Raw genomic sequence first — 25,689 nt, forward strand, 5'->3', positions numbered from 1 at the left:
CCCTTAAAGGAGTCCTCCCTGCAATTACCTTGTCTGCCAGTTCCCAGCAAGACAAATGGAGGCACTGTAGCTTGAAGGTGCCTCGCTTAGAATGAGATGCAGGAAGGTCTCTCTGTTCTTTACAGGCATCATAGATCTGATGGTACTTAGAAAAGAAGAATAGAGTTGGTGCCCTGCTGACTAAATTGTCCTCTAGAGGGGTATTCGTTACAGAGCTTCTTTGTTAACTAGGCTGAATGTTTAAACCACTGTTGAACTTCTTTTATTAACGTGTTTTAAGATAGCTATACATATGGATACCCTAAGTATCTGCAGGGCGGGAATATTTCCCTGTAATTTACATATAAAAGTTACGTGTGTGTATAACAGTAATACAGAAATTATACCTTTTTATTACTCTTCTGTTACACTGAGGTGTAGTCAGCACTGAAATTCTGATGACTTGTGAACACTAAGAAAGCCACCGTTTTTATATTTTTCTCTTGATATTTCTTTGATCAGCTTGTTGAATAACAGAAATGTTTTTCATGCCTTTGCAGCTTGAATGAAGCTCTCTTAACACCCATCCGTGTCACTTTTTCAACCATAACAGAATTTTAAGGGAGAACAGGGAAGGAATTTATAGGTAGTGCAGAGAATTTTTAAATTTTCCAAGTAACAGTTTGTTTTTTATGAAAAAAGATTTGCATAAAATTATTTAATTTCAAATAATGATTTTTTTTTAAAAATTGAATCTGTGTCATCTTTTCTGTTGAATTCCATATTGTAGTATATTAGAAAATAATGATTTTATATCTAGTTACCTACCAGTTTTTTTTTTTTTTCTTTAAAGAAATCATGAAAGGCGTATTTCCTCCCAACTGATTCTTACGTGATGGACCCTTATTTATGAATAATGCACATTTGTTAGGTAATAGGTGTCTGTACACAGAGCCCACCACCCATTCTTAAGTAGGGGCTCCCTGAGTTAGTCTGATACCGCTAAAGAGGAGAATTCTATCTGGCGCCCAGTCAGTGTTTTCCAGACAGGTATGAATGTGGAGTCATTCCCTGTTCCTGGTGAAGCCTGTGTGCACATAGGTCACCATGCATTTCGGCTGAGACCTGTCTGTCCTCCTCCTGTTTCCCCATGGAAGAGGCAAAGACATGAGAGGCCAGACTAGATACAGCAGGTCAGCACTGTTTTCTATAAGGGCCAGAAAGTAAATACTATAGGCTTTGAGGGCCATAGTCTCAATGCAGGTCTCCATTGTGGCCCCAAAGCAGCCATAGACAGCACTTCAGAGAAATTGCTGTGACTATAAGATGTCCTAGTAAGATGTTACAGGACCCTGAAATTTGAATTTCAAATATTTTTCATGTATCACAAAGTATTACTCTTCTGATTTTTTTTTCAGTCATTTAAAAATGTGTGGCTTATGGGTGGAGCCACAATAGGTAGGATTTAGTTTTAGTCCTCACATAGCTTGCCATGCCCTGCTTTGTGGAGCCCACAGGTGTGCCCCTTTGCACTTTTGTGAACTCCCTGGAGGCTCAGACGGTAAAGCGTCTGTCTACAATGCAGGAGACCCAGGTTCGATCCCTGGGTTGGGAAGATCTCCTGGAGAAGGAAATGGCAGTCCACTCCAGGACTATTGCCTGGAAAATCCCATGAACAGAGGAGCCTGGTAGGCTACAATCCATGGGGTCGCAAAGAGTCAGACACTACTGAGCGACTTCACTTTCACTTTATATCAGGTTAGGAAGGGAATACGTTGGGGATAGGTACTTAAAGAATTATTCAGGACCCAGCTATCTTCTACACCTGGAGAGAGGCCAGCATTCACCCTGCAGCAAGAGGAATGGGTGGAATCCTGTCCTGTGGTCCCTGTCAGCCTGCACCTCACTCCTCTGCATGTGTGTACTTAAGTTTTATTTGGAGGAAGTCAGATAATTGTGTTAATTGCTAAAGTGTAAATACTTCACAATTGCCAGGAGAAATATCAATCACCTCAGATATGCAGATGACACCACCCTTATGGCAGAAAGTGAAGAACTAAAGAGCCTCTTGTTGAAAGTAAAAGGGGAGAGTGAAAAAGTTGGCAAAAAGCTCAACATTCAGAAAACAAAGATGATGCCATCTGGTCCCATAACTTCATGGGAAATAGATGGAGAAACAGTGCAAACAGTGACAGACTTTATTTTGGGGGGCTCCAAAATCACTGCAGATGGTGACTGCAGCCATGAAATAAAAAGACGCTTACTCCTTGGAAGAAAAGCTATGACCAACCTAGACAGCATATTATAAAGCAGAGACATTACTTTGTCAACAAAGGTCCATCTAGTCAAGGCTATGGTTTTTCCAGTAGCCTTAGAAAAGACCCTGTTGCTGGGAAAGATTGAGGGCAGGAAGAGAAGGCGATGACAGAGGATGAGATGGCTGGATGGCATCACCGACTCAACGGACATGAGTTTGGGTAAACTCCGGGAGTTGGTGATCGACAGGGAGGCCTGGCGTGCTGTAGTCCAAGGGGTCGCAAAGAGTTGGACACGACTGAGCAACTGAACTGAACTAAATACTTTCTACATTGTACGTAGTATTTTTCTTGCATAATATTCTTCCTCTGTTTCTACCTGGCTTCACAAAAAGTTCTGAAAGTCTGAACTGAACTGTTGTTGAACCCAGTCATCAAGTTGAATACAATGTTTTATCTGCTGAATATATGCAAAACCATCCATCTCATGTGCCTTAAGTAGAGATATTTATATTAATATATTTTTTTCTCTGAATTCTGAAAACATGATTCTGTTTGTCCCATTTTATTTTGGAGCTCTGATGATACTTTTTCTAGGGGTTATATTTTCAATCACTTGCTACTGTTAGGTTTCTCACTCATACGCTCAATTATATGACATTGAAGATTACTGTGTTTTACTTAGATGTTATTCTTCTTAGTATAAGAAATTTTTGCTTTTCTATAATCATCTTTTTGTGAGGTTCTCATCTCATCAGCTATTCTTTAGTATGTTTTTAATCATTGGCAATTTGGCTGTTAAAAAGAGAAAAGTTAATTGTATGATATATGGTTAATAGATAAACTTTCTAGGAGTCTTGGATCCTCATCCTGAGTTTATGTTGTGACATTTTGGGGTACCCTGAAGAGCTCTAACCAGCTCTGCTTTAGTGGCCCCCTTTGCACTGCCTGGTCTACATTCATTCTTCAGGTCCTAAGCATCTTCCTCCATCAGTTTCCAGAGCCCTAGTTTTAGCAGTCCCAGTGGTAAGCAGTGAGGTAAAATTAAACGATAAAATTGTGTGAGTGGAAGATGTCAATTAGGGTTGAATCTGCTTTACAGACAATACCATGACCTAGTATTTCTGATCCCATTCTGCAGTATTTAGTTCTAAGTTATCAAGACAAATATCTTTTATCCTGCTTCTCAGCCTTTAGGGCTCATTCAGCACCTAGTTCCAGGTCTCATCTCGGTTTGCAGAGTCAGTGATGTGGGAGCCTCGCCACTGCCACGGGCCTGCACTGTACAGAGCTCCTGTTGGTGGGAACCCCATTTGGGACCTCTGTGTCCAGCCGTGAGGTTCTGTCTCCTCTCACTCTGATGAGGGCTCAGAGGACAGTTTTCTCGTTTCTCTTCTCTCCTGTCATGATCTTTGGAGGCGCTGTCTGTCCTCAGTGTTGTAACTGGTAACAGTAACCTTGACTCTCTGACCTTTGTTTTCTATGTCTGTCAAATGGGAGTTTTAATATCTGCCTTAGAGGGTATTATGGTAAAGTTACAGGATCTTAAAGATTGTTTGTTTAGGTTAAAACTGTTACAAAAAGTAAGTTATTGGAGAAGGAAATGGCATCCCACTCTAGTATTCTTGCCTGGGAAATCCCACGGACCGAGGAGCATGACAGGCTACAGTCCATGGGGTCGCAAAAGAGTCGGACACGACTTAGCGACTAAACAACAACAAATACAAACATATACTATACCAGTACTCAGTGTTCACTGCTAGGCCAAATAATATACTTTGGTTGCACTTCCTTCTGGTATGGTACCTCTTGTTTTTCTAGAGTTAATAAACAAATGACTGTTTCAAAAAAAGGTAGTAAGTTATAACATTAGGACTCATTTCTGCCAACATAACTTCAAAGGGATTTATTTTCATCATACCAGATAAAAATACACATCACTCTTCTATTTAAAAGAGAATTTTTGCATTACCTAAAATATCAGAATTTCTTCCCACAAGGTTAGGTTACAGTTAGGTTACAGTTTGGATTGCTATTACATTAGAAGATCATATTTTGAAATTCAGATAGCCCTCCAATATTGATCTTTAAGTAGGAGGATCCAAAGCCTTTAGTTTTTAGTTTACTGAAGTGATCCTGTATGAATCGGGCATTCCATTCAGATGGTAGGTACATCACCACCTAGCATGCTTTTCCTGTGAGTCTTTGACGGGTTTGTTGGACTAGGTGCTGACAGCTTAAAGGAAAGCTGTAAGACAGTTTAATGAAAGGTACAAACTTTTTAGCGATAGAGTAGATCCTATGGATTTAACTTATAAGAGACCTCATTAAAGTCTTCTAATAACAAGTGGCCATGCTCTGAATTTGGGGTGTTCTCTAGAAAAACTCTGAAAGGTTAGGGTTAAGATTTTCAAATAGTGTTTTGAATAGGTATTTGTCCAAATATGTGTTACTCCATCAATGCATGCTATTTCTTTCCTCCTTAGGACCTGTCTGGCTCCATTGATGACCTCCCCACGGGAACGGAAGCAACTTTGAGCTCAGCAGTCAGTGCATCTGGGTCCACGAGCAGCCAAGGAGATCAGAGCAACCCAGCTCAGTCACCTTTCTCTCCGCATGCATCTCCCCATCTCTCCAGCATCCCTGGGGGCCCATCGCCTTCTCCTGTCGGCTCTCCTGTAGGAAGTAACCAGTCACGATCTGGCCCAATTTCTCCTGCCAGTATTCCAGGTATTCATTTCTTAATAATTACTATTTTACTCTGTAATAAATACAGACCTAGTTTTCATCAATAAAAACATACATACCATTATTATTATGTTTTTACTGTTTAAAAACCTAATGATGGGACCATGATTAGAAGTTAGGAGTATAACTGCATACAAGCATCCTAGTTCCTAAGTATACTCAACTAAAGCATACAAGCATCCTAGTTCCTAAGTATACTCAACTAATGAATATAAACACTGATTTAGTAAAATCACCTGTTACTTTCAGTTTGCATGTTTACCTTAACTTACACCAAAAAATTACTTATTCTCTTAGGATATGTTTCGTAGTGATTTTGTTAAATAAGATCCTCTGTTGATAAGGTGAGATTACTGTGGAAGTTATTTTCTACAGTATTTTTAATGTTCATGCTTATCACTGTTTTAATTTGCCAGCATACGTTCACGGCCTTGTTACTTATACAAACTCTTACCTTTTAGTTTTGATAGAAGAAGTTCATGTTCCATTAACCTCTTGCATTAGCTGTTTCCGTACTCATACTCTTGTAAATCTTTTGCTTCCTTTATCATATACTTGGGGTTATTTATTTGTTTGTTTATTTGTCAGTTGCCCCATCCTATTCCAGCTTTCTTTCTTATATCAACCAGCTTTCCTTTATCCATCAAATAGATGTAAATTTTTTTCTGTGTAACTTTTGCTAGCATGATGTAGGTGGCTGCCAGAAAATACTTTTTACTCATCTGTCAGAATTACTATTGAATTGCTGATAAATTTTCTGATAGTTTATTCTGTTATCTTAAAAACATGGATAGTAATTTTTACCCCATCTTATTATTTTGCTCTTTTTATTTTTAAATAAAAGTTTTGTATATGTATATAAACATATAAGAACATATGAAAAATGCTAATTATGAAACAACTATCGAATGAGTACTCGTGGCTCACCATCCAATTTAAGAGCTGGAGTTGTTGTTTTTACCTGTGTGTTCCTTCCTGTCTTCAGCTCTATACCTCTCCTCTGCCTCAGATATCCTCTGAATGTATTTTAAATCATTCTTTCTGGATTATTTTGGGTTCTAAAAGAGTATAAATGAAGTATATATTGTTATTTTCATTTAGTTTTGAGTTTTATAGAAATGTATTACATTAAAAATGACTATATAATTTATCAGCCACGTTGAGAGACTTGAGCCTATAAGGGTTGCTAATAATAATTGCAGTAGAACATATGTAAACCAGGAAGATTCTGGGCAAATCATGAAGTATAGTTACATATGTAAAACTATATGTGGTCCTTTTCCACTTAGCTTTTTTGACTAAATGTTATGTTCCCAAGATGCATATTTTGAATTACATATAATTTTAATATATTTTTTGAAGGCATCTTAATTTTCTTTCAAAAATATTTGCTTGTCCTTATAATGGTTGTTTTAATAATAAAACCTGGATTTACCTGCTTTTAATTTTTTTAAAGCTATGACTACTCTATATTCCAGAATTCCTTAGACAATTTTTGGTATTGAGATGGTTTTTGAGGTCTTACCTACCTAAACATTGAAAAGTTATATGTAAAATACTATATTTGTCAGTGAACTGACCCCATTTTTCTGAATTGCATCAGAAAGACTTTTCTTAGTAAACTAAATGAAAACTTTTCTGAGATACAAAAATATTTTAGTTTTTCATTTAAAATCCCTAATACGGGTAGTTCACAATCTGGTGGTTTTCATACATATATTTAGCATTCTAGTTGGGGATTTTGAAAGTTTTATTTCACTGTTTGGATTTTGATGCTGTATGGAACACACACAACCCAACAAAAGAGCTTGATTTGGAGGGCGTGATAGCACATGTTATAGTGGAAAGTGAAGTCGCTCAGTCGTGTCCGACTCTTTGTGACCCCATGCACTGTAGCTTACCAAGCTCCTCTGTCCATGGAATTTTCCAAGCAATAGTACTGAAGTGGATTGCCATTTCCTTCTCCAGAGGATCTTCCCGACCCAGGGATCGAACCCGGGTCTCCCGCATTGTAGACAGATGCTTTACCATCTGAGCCCCCAGGGAAGTCCTGAGTCTGGTACTCAGTCGTGTTTTGCATAGGATAAAGTTGTTCAGCGAACTGTGATTCTGATGACCTATTATTTATTGTTCAGTTGCTAAGTCATGTCTGACTTTTTGGGACCCCATGGACTGCAGCACTCCAGGCTTCCCTGTCCTCCAATATCTCCAGGAGTTTGCTCAAATTCATATCCATTGAGTCGGTGATGCCATCCAACCACCTCATTCTCTGCCACCCTCTTCTCCTTTTGCCTTATGAGGCCTATCCTTCACAGGACCTTCAGGGCAGGAGCTGATTGTGATTTTTCTCTGTTAACTTCTTGGAAAGTGGGTTTTCAATAGAAAACTTTCAGCTTTCTTGGAAACTATGTTTAAGTCTATTTGTTTTGTAAACTTGTGCCAGAAATTCTAACTGCTCAGGGCCAGGGCCTTCACTTCATCTCATCGTAGTGCAGCCTGTATTACTCTGCATGATGCTCGGTAAAACCATTCAGTGAAATTTAGTACAGGGATGAAATTACACAGCAAAAGTTCCACTTGTTTTCAGAGGCATGATATCCAGGTAAATCCAGAATTATCTTTGCTGAGTGTGAAGCTGTATAGTAATAGAATCATGTAAAACATGGAAAATAGAACATTTCTTTAATATTAGTGTCATTCTAAGAGGAATAACCACTTGCAAAATCTGGCAAGCAGTTTTGGCATCTATTTTCCTTTCTCTCAGATGGAATTATAAGTAACATTTGAGCTAGAGAAACTTTCTTAATCATCTGATCCCACCTCCTCGTTTTATTGCCACTTGGCAAGCTGCTAAGTCTCCTTGTGCCTCAGTTTCTGTGTCTATAAAGATAATAACCACATCTCACAGGGTTACTATAAAGATGAAATGTGTTAATGTATATAAAGCAAGCTTGCAGTAACCATTCAGTGCATGTTAATTGTTGTGATTACGGTTATTGTTGTTATTCAAAATGAGATGTAGAGATTTGTCCATGATCATTACTCTCCAGAGTAGCACAGGGGGTTTGGGCTACAAGTCTGAATCTTACACCAGTGGTTTTCTTGTACCATTCAGAGGACATGTATATAAAGCTCCCAGTGATGACTTGCTGAGTTTACTGAGATTATTCAGTAGGACCGCTGGAACTAGCCATGAAAGCATAATGTTTCACAAAGTTGAATCCATTTTTCTCCTAACTTGAAAAAAAACAACAGGTAGGTCAGTGGTTGCTCTTCTGAGAGGTTGAGTCTGAGAAAGTTAAGAGGAGACAGAAGACAAGCATTTTTTTAAAACCCTTGCTGCACTCAAGATTGTTGGCAAATCGATTTCTGTGTGATGTGATGGGCAGGCAGTCTAGCATAAAATTTATCAATAGATGAGCAGATCAGAATCCTGGGTTATTTCTTACACTTTCGGCATATATTTAGACAACATCAGTCCCACCCTCTCCCTGTTCCTAGCCAGGGCTGCCACACTCACTTGAGCAAGTTGCTTGTTGGACCAGGGATGTGGACCAGAGGAGTAAGTGGCAGTGAAATACGGCAGCTCTCTGGGGAGACAGGGCGCCCTTTTGTGATTCACACAGAGGGGCCCCAGAACTGTCAGCACTCTCGTCCTGGGCTCTTGGTAGTCATCCTTGAGGCCCGAGTCCACATGTCACCTGTTTCTCTACTCTGTTCTGTAGCCACACTCAGGGACATTCAAACATGCATTTTTAACAGATGCTCATCAGAAAACTTTATGTGGTGTTATTTTATGGGGATTTGTTAAAAATCATGCCATATTTTATTGGGGGAAAAAAAACGTGGTCTTCCCCTCCCTTTAGTCTATCTGCCCTTCTTTTAAAAATTTTTTTAAAATATACTTTTGTGAACTATGTCATAAATAATAAAACCACACTTTAGAGATAATATAAAGTTGATCATTTGGGGTTTATATTTAACTAAATCCAGGCATGCTTCCTTAGAGAATAAATGAGCCCTTCAGAGCTGATTTAGTAGTCTCACCTCCTTTTCCCATCTCTAGCCCTGATGTTAAGTTTTGTTGGTCTGTACATTAGTCTGGAGGGCTGCAGTCCTTGGGGTCACAAAGAGCTGGACACAACTGAGAGACAGCACACACACACACGTTAGATTCTAAGATAATTTCTAGTCTGTCTACATTTGCTTCTGAGTCTGAACCAATGAAACAAAAATGTCCGACAGAGATTACATGGTTTCTCACCCTGGGCATGATCCTCAGATTGCTTTTTGAAAACATCTGTTTGGAATTTCCCTGTATTTTTCTGTCTGTAGCCGTTTGCTTTCTTTTCTCCCTCACCCTTCTTCCCATTCCCAGCACTGACTGGTTTTCCCTGAGCCTACTTCTCTCCCATTAACTCCTGCTGTATCTTGCTGCCTCCTCTCCATGTGTCACAGATTGGCTCTTTCAATCATTGTCTCTCCAGCAAGTCATTGTTAAAATGCACAGCTGTTGTGTATCTGATTGCTGGGGTGAGGTAAAGCCAGCATGTTATGGGAAGAGTCTTCCTAGCATGGCTCTCCCTGGGTTTGTTGAAGAAGAGCAGTCATTTTTTTCCATCTCTGCTCTGGTAAATGAAATCGACAGCTAATGATAAGTATCACAGAGGTGGATAAACAAAAGCCCAGGAAAGCACCCCGAATGGCTGACTGTGTTTCTTGCCTGTTAAACCGTTTCTCCGCCCACTGCACGTTCGCCCTCCTGTCATGCTGCCTCGCGAACATTGTGAGTGTCATGGGAACAAGTACTGTGATGCGCTGGCACGACATCGGCCCTGGCACATCCCTAACTTAGTGGGGCTTTCCCTTCCTGCATTCTTTTGAAAAGCAGGATGGAGATTTTCTGTGCTGAGTAGCCACATGGATTCTCTCCCTTTGTCTGCACATTACTGGGCTCCAGCATCACAGCTGTCTATGGTTAGGGGGGAAAGGATTCAGCTTGGTGGTCTAATTTAAACAAGCGTTTGAAAATAGAAATGTATACGTTATATGTTCATTCAGTGCCATTAAACATTTTCTAGGTTTTTACTTAGTGTTTCATTTCTCATTCCTCTTCTGATTGATGTTTTTATATTTAGAAAAAGAAATTTCCCCATCTTTCTAATTGTTAGTATGTGTGTATGTACACATTTAAATAAAGTAAATCTAACCTAGGGTGCAGTTGATTCTGAAATGTATGATAGTAAACATTTTGTTTTCCTTCTAATAAATGATCCCATTGCATTGCTTCCTGGGTTACAGCCAGGAATCAAGTTATGTACCTCATTTAAGGAGAATAAACTGTTGGGTCTCGAATGTATTGTGTAGTTCTTACACTGGGCCTGATTCGTCCTAACACAGTGTATTGTGTAGGTCTTACACCAGGCCTAATTCGTCCTAACACATAGTGGAAGCTGACGCAGCACAACATCAGAATGCATTGCTGTTGCCAAAAGATTTAGTGAATGTTAATTTCACTTGTCTTGCCTCCAGAGCCAACCATTACAGTTTACTAACAAAGCAAAAATGTAAATAAGCCGAACTTTTTTATTTTATTGGACAAAGGCTTTTGTCAGCTTTTTTCTCCATGTGCTGTAAGCAGCAACAGTGTTTAAATATTAAGAACGGTGAACATCAGTGGGGGACGGTGATAGGCAGGCAGATATTAACTGTTCATAGCCTGATAGACATTTTTGTCTATAGAAAGTTTAAATGTTCAGACTGTTGAGGAGAGTTCATTGGTTTTATTATTAAAGATCTAAGGATAAAAACTGTAAATTCCTGAACATATTTCCTGCCCCCTCCCCACTTTTTCTTTTTAAGGGTTTGTACCAAATCCAGTTTTAGGTAGAGTTAATCACTTTCTTCTGACAGCAGAGGGCTATTGGTGATAATAAACTAGGACCAAAGATAAAAAAGTAGGTATTCTCATTAATGTCATGATAAAGAGACATTTGTTTCAAACCATTCTTTTTCTGGCATAGTATTAGATGTTTGTTATGAGAAGACCAATCAAAGTCAACATTTTCCTAGCTGTCATAGACAGAAACAAAATAAAATTTCATCAAATATGAACGTAAAACCCCCTCCCTTTAAGTTGTATGTCCATTGCTCTTTGCCGTGTCTCACCTCCCACCTCGTCCTTCCTCAGATTGACTACTGGCCGGAAGAGAGCATGAGGCCATGGGTCAGAGTATCCTCAGTGCTGAGCGGCTGGAAAGGAGGAAGGAGGGCAAGGGGAGAGTCGTCTTTCATCAGTCTCTCAAGCTTGCTCTGATCTTTTTCCATTCGTGGCGCACCACCTCACCCCCCGCCCCCCTCCTGGTTTCCTCCCTTTGCAACCAGCTGGAGCCTTTCCCTCCTGAGCTTCCCTGCACAGGCACCTCCCCGGGCGGAGCTACTCTGTCCTTCTTTCCTTACAGAGACTCATACCTGCCAAATAAGTGGCTGTCCTTTGAAAAGGATCACGGGTTTTAAGAGCCTGCAGAAATGGCTTTGCCAGAGATCGCCCTTCCGCTCTCATAAAGCACCAGTTACTTTATGGTTAAGCCTGATTCTTTGAAGCTTTATCATGTCAGTTCCTGGATGGTGAGCGATGCATCTAGTGTACCAGCTACCAATAATGAATTTGTGCCCCTCAGGAAAATCTCAGACGCTGAAAGAATGAATTCCGAAGAAGGTGGCACATAGTAGATTAAATATGGAAGATAACTCTGGGCAGTGTTAAGGTATATTTAGAGTTCTTCTGTATAAGTGTTCACCCGCTTTACTCTCTGCCTCAAAAATGAGAGCTAAGTAGATTTCTGTAGGAGCTGATATAGTTGCAGATACAAACAAGAAGATACTCTGGTCAAAAAAAAAAAAAAACAACTAATTTTCTTGCTTAATTTGACATTCAGACAACCAGATTCTGGAAGGATGCTATAATGGGAAAGAGAAAAATGAATTGCAGTTAGGAGTTAGTCATAGGCTGGAGTGAACAGGAAGGATTTTAGTAAGAGGAAATGATAGTTCCTGGTCTAATTTATCAAGATTAGTACCTGTGAAATGAACACCGGAGGATGCAAATCAGTGTCTCTCTTTTTTAATCCATTCCCCTTGGATTTTAGAACTCTTAGGGCTCAAGCCCAACCCATTCTAAACAAGTAATTTTTATACTTTTTAATTTATCCTTGTTTAATAAAACTCAGGGTAAAGTTATGAGTTAATTTCTAAAAGTGCTTCTAAACTAGTTTCCTTTCAAGATAATATTAGAATCGCTAAAAATTTTTATTGAAAGTCTGCACAGTCACCCTACCTGGTAATATTATTTTGAAACATCCATCAAGTGTTCCTTTTTGGCTTCTCGTTAAGTGGAAATCCTGCAACAGCTTGTTGCGGGAAGATGCATGCTGCTTATTGGCAAGCTGTGCAGAGAAAAAAAAATTCTTAAGCACAAAATGCCATTGATATATCCATGTTTTTAATCTGTGGCAGCCCAGAAAACATCGATTCAGCAGTTCTACACACCAAAGAGAACTTCAGCCAGTATTTTTTTTCCCTTACAAAGTAAAATATTTGTGTTATACAAAACAGTAATTTCAGATCCTTTCCAAATTATGTTTAGTAACGCTTAAGAAAGCAACAATGTATTTTGTCTTTTAGAGAGCTGCAGTGGCAAGGTTACTGGTTATTAGAGCCTCCCCCTTTAAGATACTAATTTAGAATGCAGCCAGGATCCTGGCTGTACCTAGGTCTCCTGCTGTTTCTAAAGGGCAGGTTCCCCATTGCTGACCTGCAGCCAGGTCCTTGCATTGGAAGCAGCTGCTCTAGCGTTCTTAGCTACTCTGCCCTTTAGAGGTCGCTCCTGACCCAAGTCAGGTATTCTGATCATTGGGTAATGAGTTTTTTCTCCTCCTTTCCAAAAGCAGAAATCGTTCCAGTTCTTCCATCTGAACAAATTTCAAAGTAAGCCTTTTATCCTCCTCTCACATTTAGAAATGAGAACAGTGGGATTTTCTCAAAATACACAGTCCCACTTGGTTTTGCTCCCCACTCTTAGTTAAAATTAAGTCATGCAGTTCAGTTTAAACTCTCCTCTCATTTTCCATTTCCTTTGTTTGATCTTCCGTGTATGAAAATACAGGAAAGCCTGTGTCACCAGGGTGCTGTTTTGTGCCTCATCCAGCTCTGTAAGCTCAGCGGTGACGAAAGTGCTGACGTACTAGATCCAGCAGTCCACTCCCACTTCTCCCCTATTTTTTTTTTTTTTTTTTTTGCTTTATTCACTGAAGAAGCACTTCAGAGCCTTGTTTGCCATTTATTTTCATTTCTTGAGCTGAGTAGACTGATACTGCTCTCATCTTCTGCTTAACTGACTGACTGCTGTTGCTTCTTGAACCAGCAGTGCACTGCCAGTGTTAACGCTATTGGCATCGACCTGTTGTACTCTCTTCATCACTGGGAATGAGGAATCGGAAAGGAGGGGCACAAAAGTTTTTAGGAACTAATTTTAGCCTAAAAGTACAAGTTTCAAAAGTTAGTTTACTACATTTTGGAAAATGGTGATAAAGTGAATAGTTCTTCCAGTCAAGATGTTTCTGAAGTTGATTTCCACTAACTTTTTATGTGTTACTCTACTTTCTAAAGGGAAAAAAAAATGGTAGTTGTGAAAGGAACAAAACTGTTTTACATGGAGTGTCATGTTTATTTCCCTATCTTCTGATAACCCTGGAGCCAAGATTATTATGATGTGTTGATTGATTATAGCCGTTAAGTCTCTTACTAATCAGTTTCATCACTTACTCTCAATTCACACTTACACCTTTGATTTCTCTTCCATAACAGGGTGATATGGGTTGTCATTGACTAATGAAGAACAGAATTGGTTTCGGCAAGAGACAAACGGAATGCCGACACCAGTCCTAAAATGCATTAATCTTTAATAATCCACATCTGCGTGTTTATAAATGATATAACCAGAGATTGTTAATGTTGATACTCTCTTTTCCAAACAGAAAGTGACATAAGAGTTTGTACTTGCAAACTACGTTAAATGCGTATAGCTGAATGCCAAGAACGTGACCTTGCTGAGGATGCCAAATGTATTAATTCATTTAATTTTTTTTTTTTTTGCTAGTAGCATGTTGCACTTTTGCTGTTGGGAGAATTAGATGATGTCCTGAGGAAAGCCCACTAGCCCAACTGCTCATTTTCTTCTTTTAGTCATTAATTCATAAAGTGCTCGATGCAGCTTGCTGTGGGCATGTTTCTAGAATTGAAGGAATAAAGCCATTATAAATAGTGCTGCGATGAACATTGGGGTACACGTGTCTCTTTCAATTCTGGTTTCCTTGGTGTGTATGCCCAGCAGTGGGATTGCTGGGTCGTATGGCAGTTCTATTTCAGATTGCTTCTTTAGATGGCAATAATTAGGGACCGTGTCTCTAAGAAATTAATATTCAAACAAGAGGCTCAGTGAATGAAGGTCAAAAGCAAGTCTAGGAGTGAAGTATCCAGGCAGAGCAAAGAGCGAGTACGAAGGCCCTAAATAGGGGTGTGTTTGAGTGCCGGGCAGGGGACCCAGAAGGAAGTCTTTGGGGCTGAAGCATAGTGGGGAAGGAGAGATGGAACAGAATGATAGGTGGTTAGATTAGAGGGCAACCCAAGACCAGCTGGAGAAGGCAATGGCACCCCACTCCAGTACTTTTGCCTAGAAGATCCCATGGATGGAGGAGCCTGGAAGGCTGCAGTCCATGGGGTCGCTAGAGTCGGACACGACTGAGCGACTTCACTTTCACTTTTCACTTTCATGCATTGGAGAAGGAAATGGCAACCCACTCCAGTGTTCTTGCCTGGAGAATCCCAGGGACGGGGAGGCCTGGTGGGCTGCCGTCTATGGGGTCACACAGAGTCGGTCACGACTGAAGTGACTTAGCAGCAAGACCAGCTTCTATAGGGTTTTGTAGGTTATGATTGGAATTGAGGAATTTAAGAGTGATGGTGGAGAAGGCAGAGAATGGCAATGATCCAGGACAAACTGTAAAAGGGTCATTGTGGCTGCTGAGTGGACTACAGAGGGGCAGGGCAGAAACAGCGGGACCCATTAGGGAGTTGTTGCAGTAGCCAGGGGGAGGGTGGGGGCTTGATCATGGCTAGATGTGTGGGTAGCAGTAGTGGGGACAGGATGTTTTTGGCCTGAGAGATTGGTGGTAAACAGTGGTTCTGTCCAGTGGAAGACAAAAGAAGGAGTAAATTTTTGAAAGAGAAATCTGGAGTTTGGTTTTTATGATGTAACATTTGAGAAGCCTGTATGGCATCCAGAAGGCGACTTTTGAATAGGCAGCTGGTTATACGAAGACTCTGGATTCCGAGTAGAGATCTAGGCTGGAGAAGAAAGCCTATGAGTCATTAGGGATCTAGATGCTGTCACCCAGGACTCCTGTCCTGCACCACAGTCGCTTGGAGGGCCAGTGAGAGCACAGATGGCTAGACCCCACACCCAGTTTCTGACTCAGTAGGTTTGGGTGAAGCTGGAATATTTGCGTTTCCGGCAAGTTCCTAGCTGAAGCTGAAGTTGCCATCTGAGAGCTCCTGATCTGGGGAATGAGTGAGGTCAGTGGTTCTCAACTCTGGGTACGTGAAACGTCCTGGGCCGGACCCCAGAGATGCCAGCTTAATGGGTCTGAATGGAATACTCTGTGGTAAGCTGTCCAGGTGATTATTATGTGTAGCCAGGGCTGGAAGTACTGAGAGAAGAATTCTGAGGACTGAACCCTAGGGCTCTCCAAAATGTAAGAGACCATGAAGAGGAAAAAGAACAGCCAGTGAATGAAAGGGAAAATAGGGAGAGTCTGGTGCTGTAAAAGTGGTGCAGAGAAAGATTTTGTGGAATGTGAAAGGGACCACTTGTATCCATTTCAGCTAACACTTCCCTTGACTTTTGAATAGGCAGGGCATGTTTTAAAAGGAAACTAGTACTCCCAGTTATGATCATGTATGTATGGGTCATAGAAAAGCTTAGTGATAAATAGCTCATTTGTTATGGGGCAGCATATTACCTTTTTTTAAAAAAAACTTTCTATAGCTAGGTTCTAATTCAATTGAAATTGTAATGTCATGAGAAAAAATCTTTATGATAAAATAATTGTTATAGTCTCAGGCCTAATTCAGTTAGTAATAGAATCCCTTATTTTCACAGTTGTTTCTTTAAGTCTGTTTCACACAAAATCCAAGAATCACGTTATTTAAATTCTACTTGCAAAAAAGGAAAAAACATGTATTTTTAAGAGAGTTGAACCCCAGTGCATAGTTTTTTGTTTGTTTAATGTTGCATGTTACTTTTTACTGGAAGTGGACAGAGTAAACTAGTTTAGTATTCCCTGTTTCTACTAAGATCTTTCCTCCTTCAGATCTTTCCTCCTTCAGAACTGAATTCCTTTTGCCTGGATCCATCCTGCCCGTTACCAACTGTCAAACTCCTACTTACCTTTCAAGACGCAACTCCATTGTCTTTTCTTTTGCAAGGTCATACCGATTCCTCCATACCAAAAGAGACTCCTACTGTCTATCCTGTTGTTCAGGGTCCTCTAGCTAGCCCAGGAGCCTCTTGAAGGCAGTGATCATTGCTTCCTTTTTATCCTCAGTGCCAAGAACAGTGCTTGACAACTAAAAGGCACTCCAGAAATGTTGGCCCAATTAAAGAGTTCATAATTCTCTTAGAATAAACAAGTATTTAAGAAAAGAAAATATTAAAATTTATAACTTACATGGCCTTTCATCCTATGGCTGGAAGCCATCTTTCTGCATCTGTGTTTCACAGTTTATGTGCTAAGTTGTTTCAGTCGTATCTGACTCTTTGCAACTCTATGGACTGTAGCCTGCCAGTCTCCCCTGTCCATGGGATTTTCCAGGCAAGAATACTGGAGGGCAAAAATGCCCTCCTCCAGGGGATCTTTCCAACCCAGGGGTTGAACCCACATCCCTTATGTCTCCTGATTTGGCAGGGGAATTCTTTACCATAAGTGCCACCTGGGAAGCCCACAGTTCACAGTTCATGGGATCATTCTATTTGCCTTCCCTCTGGGAAGAGATTCCACTGTGATAAGATTATTCTGTTTTCTTCCTCTCAAAAACAGAACCTGAAATAGTGGTCCCAAAATCTGTCAGTTTAAACCAGACCTCTTCATATGTAGACCCTGCCTGATTCTAATCCATCATGTACAGAAATTGTGTCACATAAGTACATAGCAACATTCTGGGCTTGTGTATTGTCCAGTTTTTTTCATTATCTCATCTTTTTTTAATAAATATCTGTTGTTAGTAACTAACCATATCTTCAAAGAAAATGGCCAATTAGAAACAGATTGGCTCTTGGGAGGGTTTTGTCATTACCCAGATAGTATTCTCGTTTCCAAGTATCCATGGTCAGCACTGGCTAGGTAAACATGAAATGTTAGCTAAGGGCTGGAATTTATGTTTCAGCAATACACAAATACTAGGCTCCAGATATGTGAAAGTGACAAGCCGAGGTAGGTAAGAAACACGTATTCATGAAAAAGAAGGATACTTGCTGAACGTTTATTTAAAATCTGAAATAAAGAGTAGATAAAAAACACATGAGGATGTGATCCAGAACGTCCTCCTTCCTGTTTGTGCTGCAGCAGTTAATATCCTGCTCTCTCGGAGTGGCCCCTGTATCAGAGGCGCTGCTGACCTGGGCTCGCCCACCAGGCCCCTCTGCAGGTGCCTCTAGAGTGGTGCTTTGCCCATAGCCTAGTCATCCTTTGTTCTTAGGAGGCATACTCCTGAGCTCATCACCGCTGCCCACCCCGCCCCACCGGCTACCCCAGTACCTTTAAGTAAAAATAATAGAGGGTTGGTTGTGCTGCTTAGAACATAGAGATTTCAGTCAGAAGCCTTGGGTTTCTTTTTAAACTTTTTCAGCATATTACAGTGCTTTCACTTTTGCTGTTACAAGTTGTTTTATACCAAGGAAGTTTTATCATGACAGTAAGCTCTCATTATTAAGTGTAATTATAAACGCAGTGAATTTTTAAACACTTTGAGAAAATAGTGTTTTATTTTAGTACATGCATTAATTATACACCTATATAGAAAATACGTAGAAACCATGTCACCTGCAATGCCAGTATTTTTACTGTCAGTCCCAAATTTATATATACTATGCCATTTTCCTAAAATCCCAGTAAACTCCCAGACTGTATATCTTTTCCTACTTTCTTTCATCCAGAAGTAGCACAGAAATGCCTGTGGACTGACCATGTGTCCCACCTTGCTGTCTGGAAAGCGTGGGCCCCCTCCCTGCAGGGTCTCTGTGTGTAGACTCCTCTTTGGGTCCCTATGGTAGATGCCAAACATCTTGACACAGGTGAGCATCAGTGTGTGGGTACTTTCCGTAGCTACTTATGTTTACACTTGAGAGTTGTCCTGACATATTGGGATCCAGAATGAGAAATTTGTTGACAAGAGGGGATGGAAGCAAGTGAAACTATTATTAAAGGAAAGAAAGTGCCTTGGCTTTCAAAAGGCCTGTCTCTATCAGGCAGTATAGAGCAGCGATCAAGTGGAAAAAAGGGAGCAGGCAGGCGCCTCATCTAATCTTTCTCCCGGGGGCCCAGGTGGACAAATTGGCAACCCTGTTCACAGCTTTTTTTCCCTCTCCCCTTTGTACCATAAGAACTGCTAATCGGATCCATGCTGCTGCAACTGTGGTTAGTTATTAACAGAATAAAAGCAGATTTCTTCAAAAGAACGGGTGGGGGAAACGACTATTCAAAATTGCAAGGTTGTTAGAATCTTAAATGCACAGCAGTCGATTTTTTCCCTTATTCTGAATTATACGATGAATACAAGTCTTTCATCTGTCACTATACCCATTTCTTCAGAAGGCAGCCAAATATTAAGCTTCTCAAAGAAAAAAGGAATCCTAGAAAGAGGAAAAATATTGAGGAGGAATAAGAATGGGTAAGAGTAGGGGGAAATTAAGTTTTATTTTTATTAATTTGTCCTCTCAAGAGAAATAGAAACTTGCCTGCTCTATGATTTCCCCTCCCCTGCCTCTTACCTTACATCAAAGCAAGGATTAGAACAGATTTAGCTGGTAGCTATTCTGCATTTTGTGTCTGGTGTTCTGTAGAAGTAAAGTTCAGAACCTACCTCTTTCTTACAGATGACAGAGTACTGTGGATCTAGATTTCCAGGTGGAGGACAGGCCAGCTATGTTATATCCAAACAAATCTTCTCTTTCCTCAAAGATTTTTCTGCACCTTAAAGATTTTTAAATTGTATACCTGAGCTTTAAAGCTGTTGGAAAGGGTGTATGTTTATGATGATGCTGAGTACAGGCATTGAGCAGATTTTCAGCATGGTAGTTTGTATATTTCAGGGTGTCTGTGATGTTCATAAGGGATACCTCCTGAGATCCTCAAATATCACAAAGATGGAAGTGGCTCCTGCTTTCACCCAAATTAAATCTTTGGTTATAACATGTCTTCACACTTAAAGTTGATAAACTTTCAAGGTTTTGTCTTTTATTTAGTGGTATTGCTCACAAAGAAGCAGTTTTTAATCACTTGACCAGAATTGAAGGAGTAAAGATCTGAACTGAATGGCACTGGGAACAAAGTGAGCACCCTGGTTAAGCCACATTGTTCAGGTCCCTCAACAACTGTAGCACAAGATTGAAAATCATACCTCAGTAAAATCAGACCCTGCCCCTCTCTCACACCTTGTAGGTCTTTTAGGAATAGTCCAGACTAAGAATGTTACATTTTAGTGCTGAGTATTTCCTGTATATGTTTAGGGCTCTGGTTTATCTTGAGTTAAAGATTTTAGAGATCGGAATAGTAAAGGCTAATAGTCTGCTTTGGAACCCGTCTATTGTTGCATGTCCAGTTCCAACTGTTGCTTCCTGACCTGCATACAGATTCTTAAGAGGCTGGTTCCAAATAGGAAAAGGAGTACATCAAGGCTGTGTATTGTCACCCTGCTTATTTAACTTATATGCAGAGTACATCATGAGAAATGCTGGGCTGGATGAAGCACAAGCTGGAATCAAGATTGCCGGGAAAAATATCAATAACCTCAGATATGCAGATGACATCACCCTTATGGCAGAAAGCAAAGAAGAACTAAACAGTCTCTTGATGAAAGTGAAAGAGGAGAGTGAAAAAGTTGGCTTAAAGCTCAACATTCAAAAATCTAAGATCATGGCATCTGGTCTCATCACTTCATGACAAATAGAAGGGGAAACAGTGGAAATAGTGACAGACGTTATTTTGGCGGGCTCCAAAATCACTGCCCATGGTGATAGCAGCCATGAAATTAAAAGACGCTTGCTCCTTGGAAGAAAAGTTATGACCAACCTAGACAGCATATTAAAAAGCAGAGACATTACTTTCCCAACTAAAGGTCCATCTAGTCAAGGCTATGGTTTTTCCAGTAGTCATGTATGGATGTGAGAGTTGGACTATAAAGAAAGCTGAGTGCTGAAGAATTGATACTTTTGAACTGTGGTGTTGGAGAAGACTCTTGAGAGTCCCTTGGACTGCAAGGAGATCCGACCAGTCAGTCCTAAAGGAAATCAGTCCTTAATATTCATTGGAAGGACTGATGTTGAAGCTGAAACTCCAATACTTTGGCCAACTGATATGAAGAACTAACTCATTTGAAAAGACCCTGATGCTGGGAAAGATTGAAGGCAGGAGGAGAAGGGGATGACAGAGGATGAGATGGTTGGATGGTTGGATGGCATCATCGACTCAATAGACATGAGTTTGAGTAAACTCCGGGAGTTGGTAATGGACAGGGAGGCCTAGCATCCTGCAGTCCATGGGGTTGCAAAGAGTCGGACACGACTGAGCGACTGAAACTGAACTGAATAGTCTGTTTTACCTCGTATTCCCTGACTTGACTTACCACGCGCCTTGGAGAGAGCCTTTTAGTTTCTTACCTCCAGTTCTTTGTAGGAAAGTGTCTACCCCAAAGGACTTTAATGAGTGTCATGTAGTGAGGTTATCCAATGGGCTTCCTCATGAAAGACATTAGGTAGCTCTAGTACTTAATCAGATCAGATCAGATCAGTCACTCAGTCGTGTCCGACTCTTTGCAGCCCCATGAATCACAGCACGCCAGGCCTCCCTGTCCATCACCAACTCCCGGAGTTCACTGAGACTCACGTCCATCGAGTCAGTGATGCCATCCAGCCATCTCATCCTCTGTCGTCCCCTTCTCCTCTTGCCCCATTCCCTCCCAGCATCAGAGTCTTTTCCAGTGAGTCAACTCTTCACATGAGGTGGCCAAAATACTGGAGTTTCAGCTTTAGCATCATTCCTTCCAAAGAAATCCCAGGGCTGATCTCCTTCAGAATGGACTGGTTGGATCTCCTTGCAGTCCAAGGGACTCTCAAGAGTCTTCTCCAACACCACAGTTCAAAAGCATCAATTCTTCGGCGCTCAGCCTTCTTCACAATCCAACTCTCACATCCATACATGACCACTGGAAAAACCATAGCCTTGACTAGACGGACCTTTGTTGGCAAAGTAATGTCTCTGCTTTTGAATATGCTATCTAGGTTGGTTGTAACTTTCCTTCCAAGGAGTAAGTGTCTTTTAATTTCATGGCTGCAGTCACCATCTGTAGTGATTTTGGAGCGCAGAAAAATAAAGTCTGACACTGTTTCCACTGTTTCCCCATCTATTTCCCATGAAGTGATGGGACTGGATGCCATGATCTTCATTTTCTGAGTGTTGAGCTTTAAGCCAACTTTTTCACTCTCCACTTTCACTTTCATCAAGAGGCTTTTGAGTTCCTCTTCACTTTCTGCCATAAGGGTGGTGTCATCTGCATATCTGAGGTTATTGATATTTCTCCCGGCAATCTTGATTCCATCTTGTGTTTCTTCCAGTCCAGCATTTCTCATGATGTACTCATTGCATATAAGTTAAATAAGCAGGGTGACAATATACAGCCTTGATGAACTCCTTTTCCTATTTGGAACCAGTACTTAATACCAGAGGGCAATTAGAAAACTTCTGGTTTGAATCCAGTGGGCCAAGTAAAATAATAATGTATAATAGCAAGCTTACAAAAAACAAAACCCAGAGAGTTTATAGTACAACCCTTTGAGGGCATAATTTTTATGTAAAATGGGTGATAGGCCTTTGCACCTACTCTGTGTTGGACTTAAGTGGTGAGGTTAATAGTGAGACTCATAACACTCATAACAGTGGAGGGAATAGTTGGAAACACAATACAGCAGGTATTTGCATGTTTGGAGTGAAGATATGTGGTTCTTGTAAGGGTTCTGTCATGTTCTTGGGGATTTCTTCATTACCTTCATGCCGTAGAAATACACATGTTATGCCTCTGCAGTACTGATTTTTATTTTCAGGAACCAGTGACACATCAACAGTTTGCAATTTCTTGGGTAAGGACTTGGGAAAATCTTACCCTATTTTGAATGAACTTTTGAACCATAAGACAGAGAAAGGTTTGTCATCCAAGGTTCATGTTTGCTGTTTAAAGTTGAGGGAGCAGGTTGCTATGGCTCTTTGTTCCCATTTGGAGGGTACAGGAAGAGGAAAGTGTTCCTTTCTATTTTATACTCTAGTTTGAGATAGAGTTGGTTCATAGTAAGGTATTGTGTTGACAGCCTGTTCACAGCTGGCTTTCCACCTTCCTTACCCTGATACAGCACCTCCTGGTAAGAGTGAGATCCTATTTAAAACACTCCAAACATTAGTAAATACTGGGAGTCCATAGTCAAGTCCTTTAGTAAATTGTTCACTGTAAGCACTAAGCTGCATCCTGAGCAGATTCCACATTTTAAATGTCGCTTTGGAGCACACTGGGGTAGCTGGCTTCATGAATCTGAATAAGAAAAAAAAGTTTTTCCCTTTATTGAAACAGATTAAACAGGAGACACCTACAGAGAGATGCTATACTCAAAATAATTTATGGATTTTCCAAAACATCTAAATAAATGCTTAAGACTAGGACATTCATTGAATTTATGGATTATTGAAAGCTCATTTTTCACTCACACCATTGCTCTTAGGTGTTATGCAGATATTTTGGTTTACTATAAAGATGACCGGGGAAGTCTTTGCTGCTTGCATTGCAGAACTGTACTATCTAATCACATTGATTTGGATATGATCGTAGATAAGATGTTCAGTGATTTCCGTAGATATAGGGCCCACCATGCTATCCACCATTGCCATCTATAAAGAAAATCATGTTTGTCCTTTATCACAGCAAAGAAAGGATCCTAACCAATACTTTGTGTTAGGATCAGCTATTTGTAAAGAGGCCTTACAAATAGCTGAGAAAAGAAGAGAAACAAAAGGCAAAGGAGAAAAGGAAAAATACACCCATTTGAATGCAGAGTTCCAAAAAATAGCAAGGAGAAATAAGAAAGCCTTTGTAAGTGAGCATTGCAAAGAAATAGAGGAAAACAATAGAGTGGGAAAGACTAGAGATCTCTTCAAGAAAGTTAGACATACCAAGGAAATATTTCATGCAAATACAGGCATAATAAAGGACAGAAATGGTATGAACCTAAGAGAAGCAGAAGATATTAAGAGGAGGTAGCAAGAATACACAGAAGAACTCTACAAAAAAGATCTTAATGACCCAGATAACCACTATCATGTGATCACTCACCTAGAACCAGACATCCTGGAATGTGAAGTCAAGTGGGCCTTAAGAAGCATCGCTATGAATGAGGTAGTAGGGGTGATAGAATTCTAGCTGAGCTATTTGAAACCCTAAAAGATGATGCTATTAAAGTGCTGCACTCAGTATGCCAGCAATTTTGGAAAACTCAGCAATGGCCACGGGACTAGAAGAGGTCAGTTTTCATTTCAGTCCCAAAGAAGGGCAATGCCAAAGAGTGTTCAAACTACCACACAATTGCACTCACTTCACGTGCTAGCAAGTAATGCTCAAAATCCTCCAGGCTAGTCAACAGTACGTGAACTGAGAACTTCCACATATTCAAGCTGGATTTAGAAAAGTCACCAGAGATCAAATTGCCAACATCCATTGGATCATAGAAAAAGCAAGAGAGTTCCAGAAAAGCATCTACTTCTGCTTGATTGACTACACTAAAGCCTTTGGATATGTGGATCACAACGAACTGTGGAAAATTCTGAGAGATGGGAATATCAGACCACCTTACCTGCCTCCTAAGAAACCTGTATACAGGTCAAGAAGCAACAATTAGAAATGGACATGGAACAACGGACTGGTTCCAGATTGTAAAAGGAGTACATCAAGGTTGTACATTGTCACCTTGCTTGCTTAGCTTGTGTGCAGAGTACATCATGCAAAATGCTGGGCTGGATAAAGCGCAAGCTGGAATCAAGATTGCTGGGAGAAATATCAATAACCTCAGATATGCATATGACACCACCCTTATAGTAGAAAGCAAAGAGGAACTAAAGAGCCTCTTGAAGGTGAGAAAGATGAATGAAAAAATCTGGCTTAAAACTCAACATTCAGGAATCCAAGATCATAGCATCTGGTCCTATCACTTCATGGCAAATAGATGGGGGAACAATGAAAATAGTGACAGACTTTATTTTCTTGGGCTCTAAAACCACTGTGGATAGTGACTGCTGCCATGAAATTAAAAGACCCTTGCTCCTTGGAAGAAAACCTATGACAAACCTAGATAGCATATTAAAAAGCAGAGACATTACTTTGCCAACAAAGGTCCATTTAGTCAAAGCTATGATTTTCTAGTAGTCATGTATGAATGTGAGAGTTGGACTTTAAAGAAGGCTGAGCACCAGTGAACTGATGCTCTTGAACTGTGGTATTGGAGAAGACTCTTGAGAGTCCCTTGGACTACAAGGAGATCAAACCAGTCAATCCTAAAGGAAATCAACCCTGAATATTCATTGGAAGGACTGATGATGAAGCTGAAGCGCCAGTGCTTTGGCCAGCTGATGTGAAGAGCTGACTCACTGGAAAAGACCCTGATGTTGGGAAAGATTGAAGTCAGAAGGAAAAGGGGATGACAGAGTATGAGATGGTTGGATGGCATCACTGACTTGATGGACATGAGTTTTGGCAACTCTGGGAAATGATGAAGGACAGGGAAGCCTGGCGTGCTGCAGTCCACGGGGTCACAAAGAGTTAGACACAACTGAGTGACTGAACAACAACAACAACAAGGACTTTGTGTTTTAGAAATGAACCCCACTCCAGTACTCTTGCCTGGAAAATCCTATGGATGGAGGAGCCTGGTGGGCTGCAGTCCATGAGGTCGCTAAGAGTCGGACACGACTAAGCGACTTCACTTTCAGTTTTCACTTTAAATGCATTGGAGAAGGACATGGCAACCCACTCCAGTGTTCTTGCCTGGAGAATCCCAGGGACGGGGGAGCCTGGTGGGCCGCCGTCTATGGGGTCGCACAGAGTCGGACGCGACTGAAGCAGCAGCAGCAGCTGCAAAATATAAGAAATTATATCCTCCAGAAAATCTATAAAGTCAGACTGTGGCAAAGGAGTCTCATGTTCTGCTTGAGAGAGCTGATTTCCATAACGTGAAGTATGAGGATGTATTAGAAAAATGCAACCCAATGTCTTAGTTTGGGATGGACAGAATTGAATAATGAATGACAGTGCAAAATGAAAATTGATCATGACTGTGATGTAT

At 40.5% G+C, this 25,689-nt stretch overlaps 1 protein-coding gene across 8 annotated transcripts in view; it reads left to right on the forward strand.

Annotated features, from left to right (window-relative positions):
* ARID1B (AT-rich interaction domain 1B) overlaps window positions 1-25,689 on the forward strand; it is a 435,159-nt gene that overhangs the window by 302,734 nt on the left and 106,736 nt on the right. For all 8 annotated transcript variants that reach the window (XM_070376934.1, XM_070376935.1, XM_070376938.1 and 5 more), the window contains one exon: window positions 4,721-4,964. In XM_070376934.1, the coding sequence (XP_070233035.1) occupies window positions 4,721-4,964 (244 nt within the window). The remainder of the gene's footprint in view (window positions 1-4,720; window positions 4,965-25,689) is intronic.

This window comes from Bos mutus, chromosome 9 (assembly GCF_027580195.1).
Source record: "Bos mutus isolate GX-2022 chromosome 9, NWIPB_WYAK_1.1, whole genome shotgun sequence".
Taxonomy (NCBI): Eukaryota; Metazoa; Chordata; class Mammalia; order Artiodactyla; family Bovidae; genus Bos; species Bos mutus.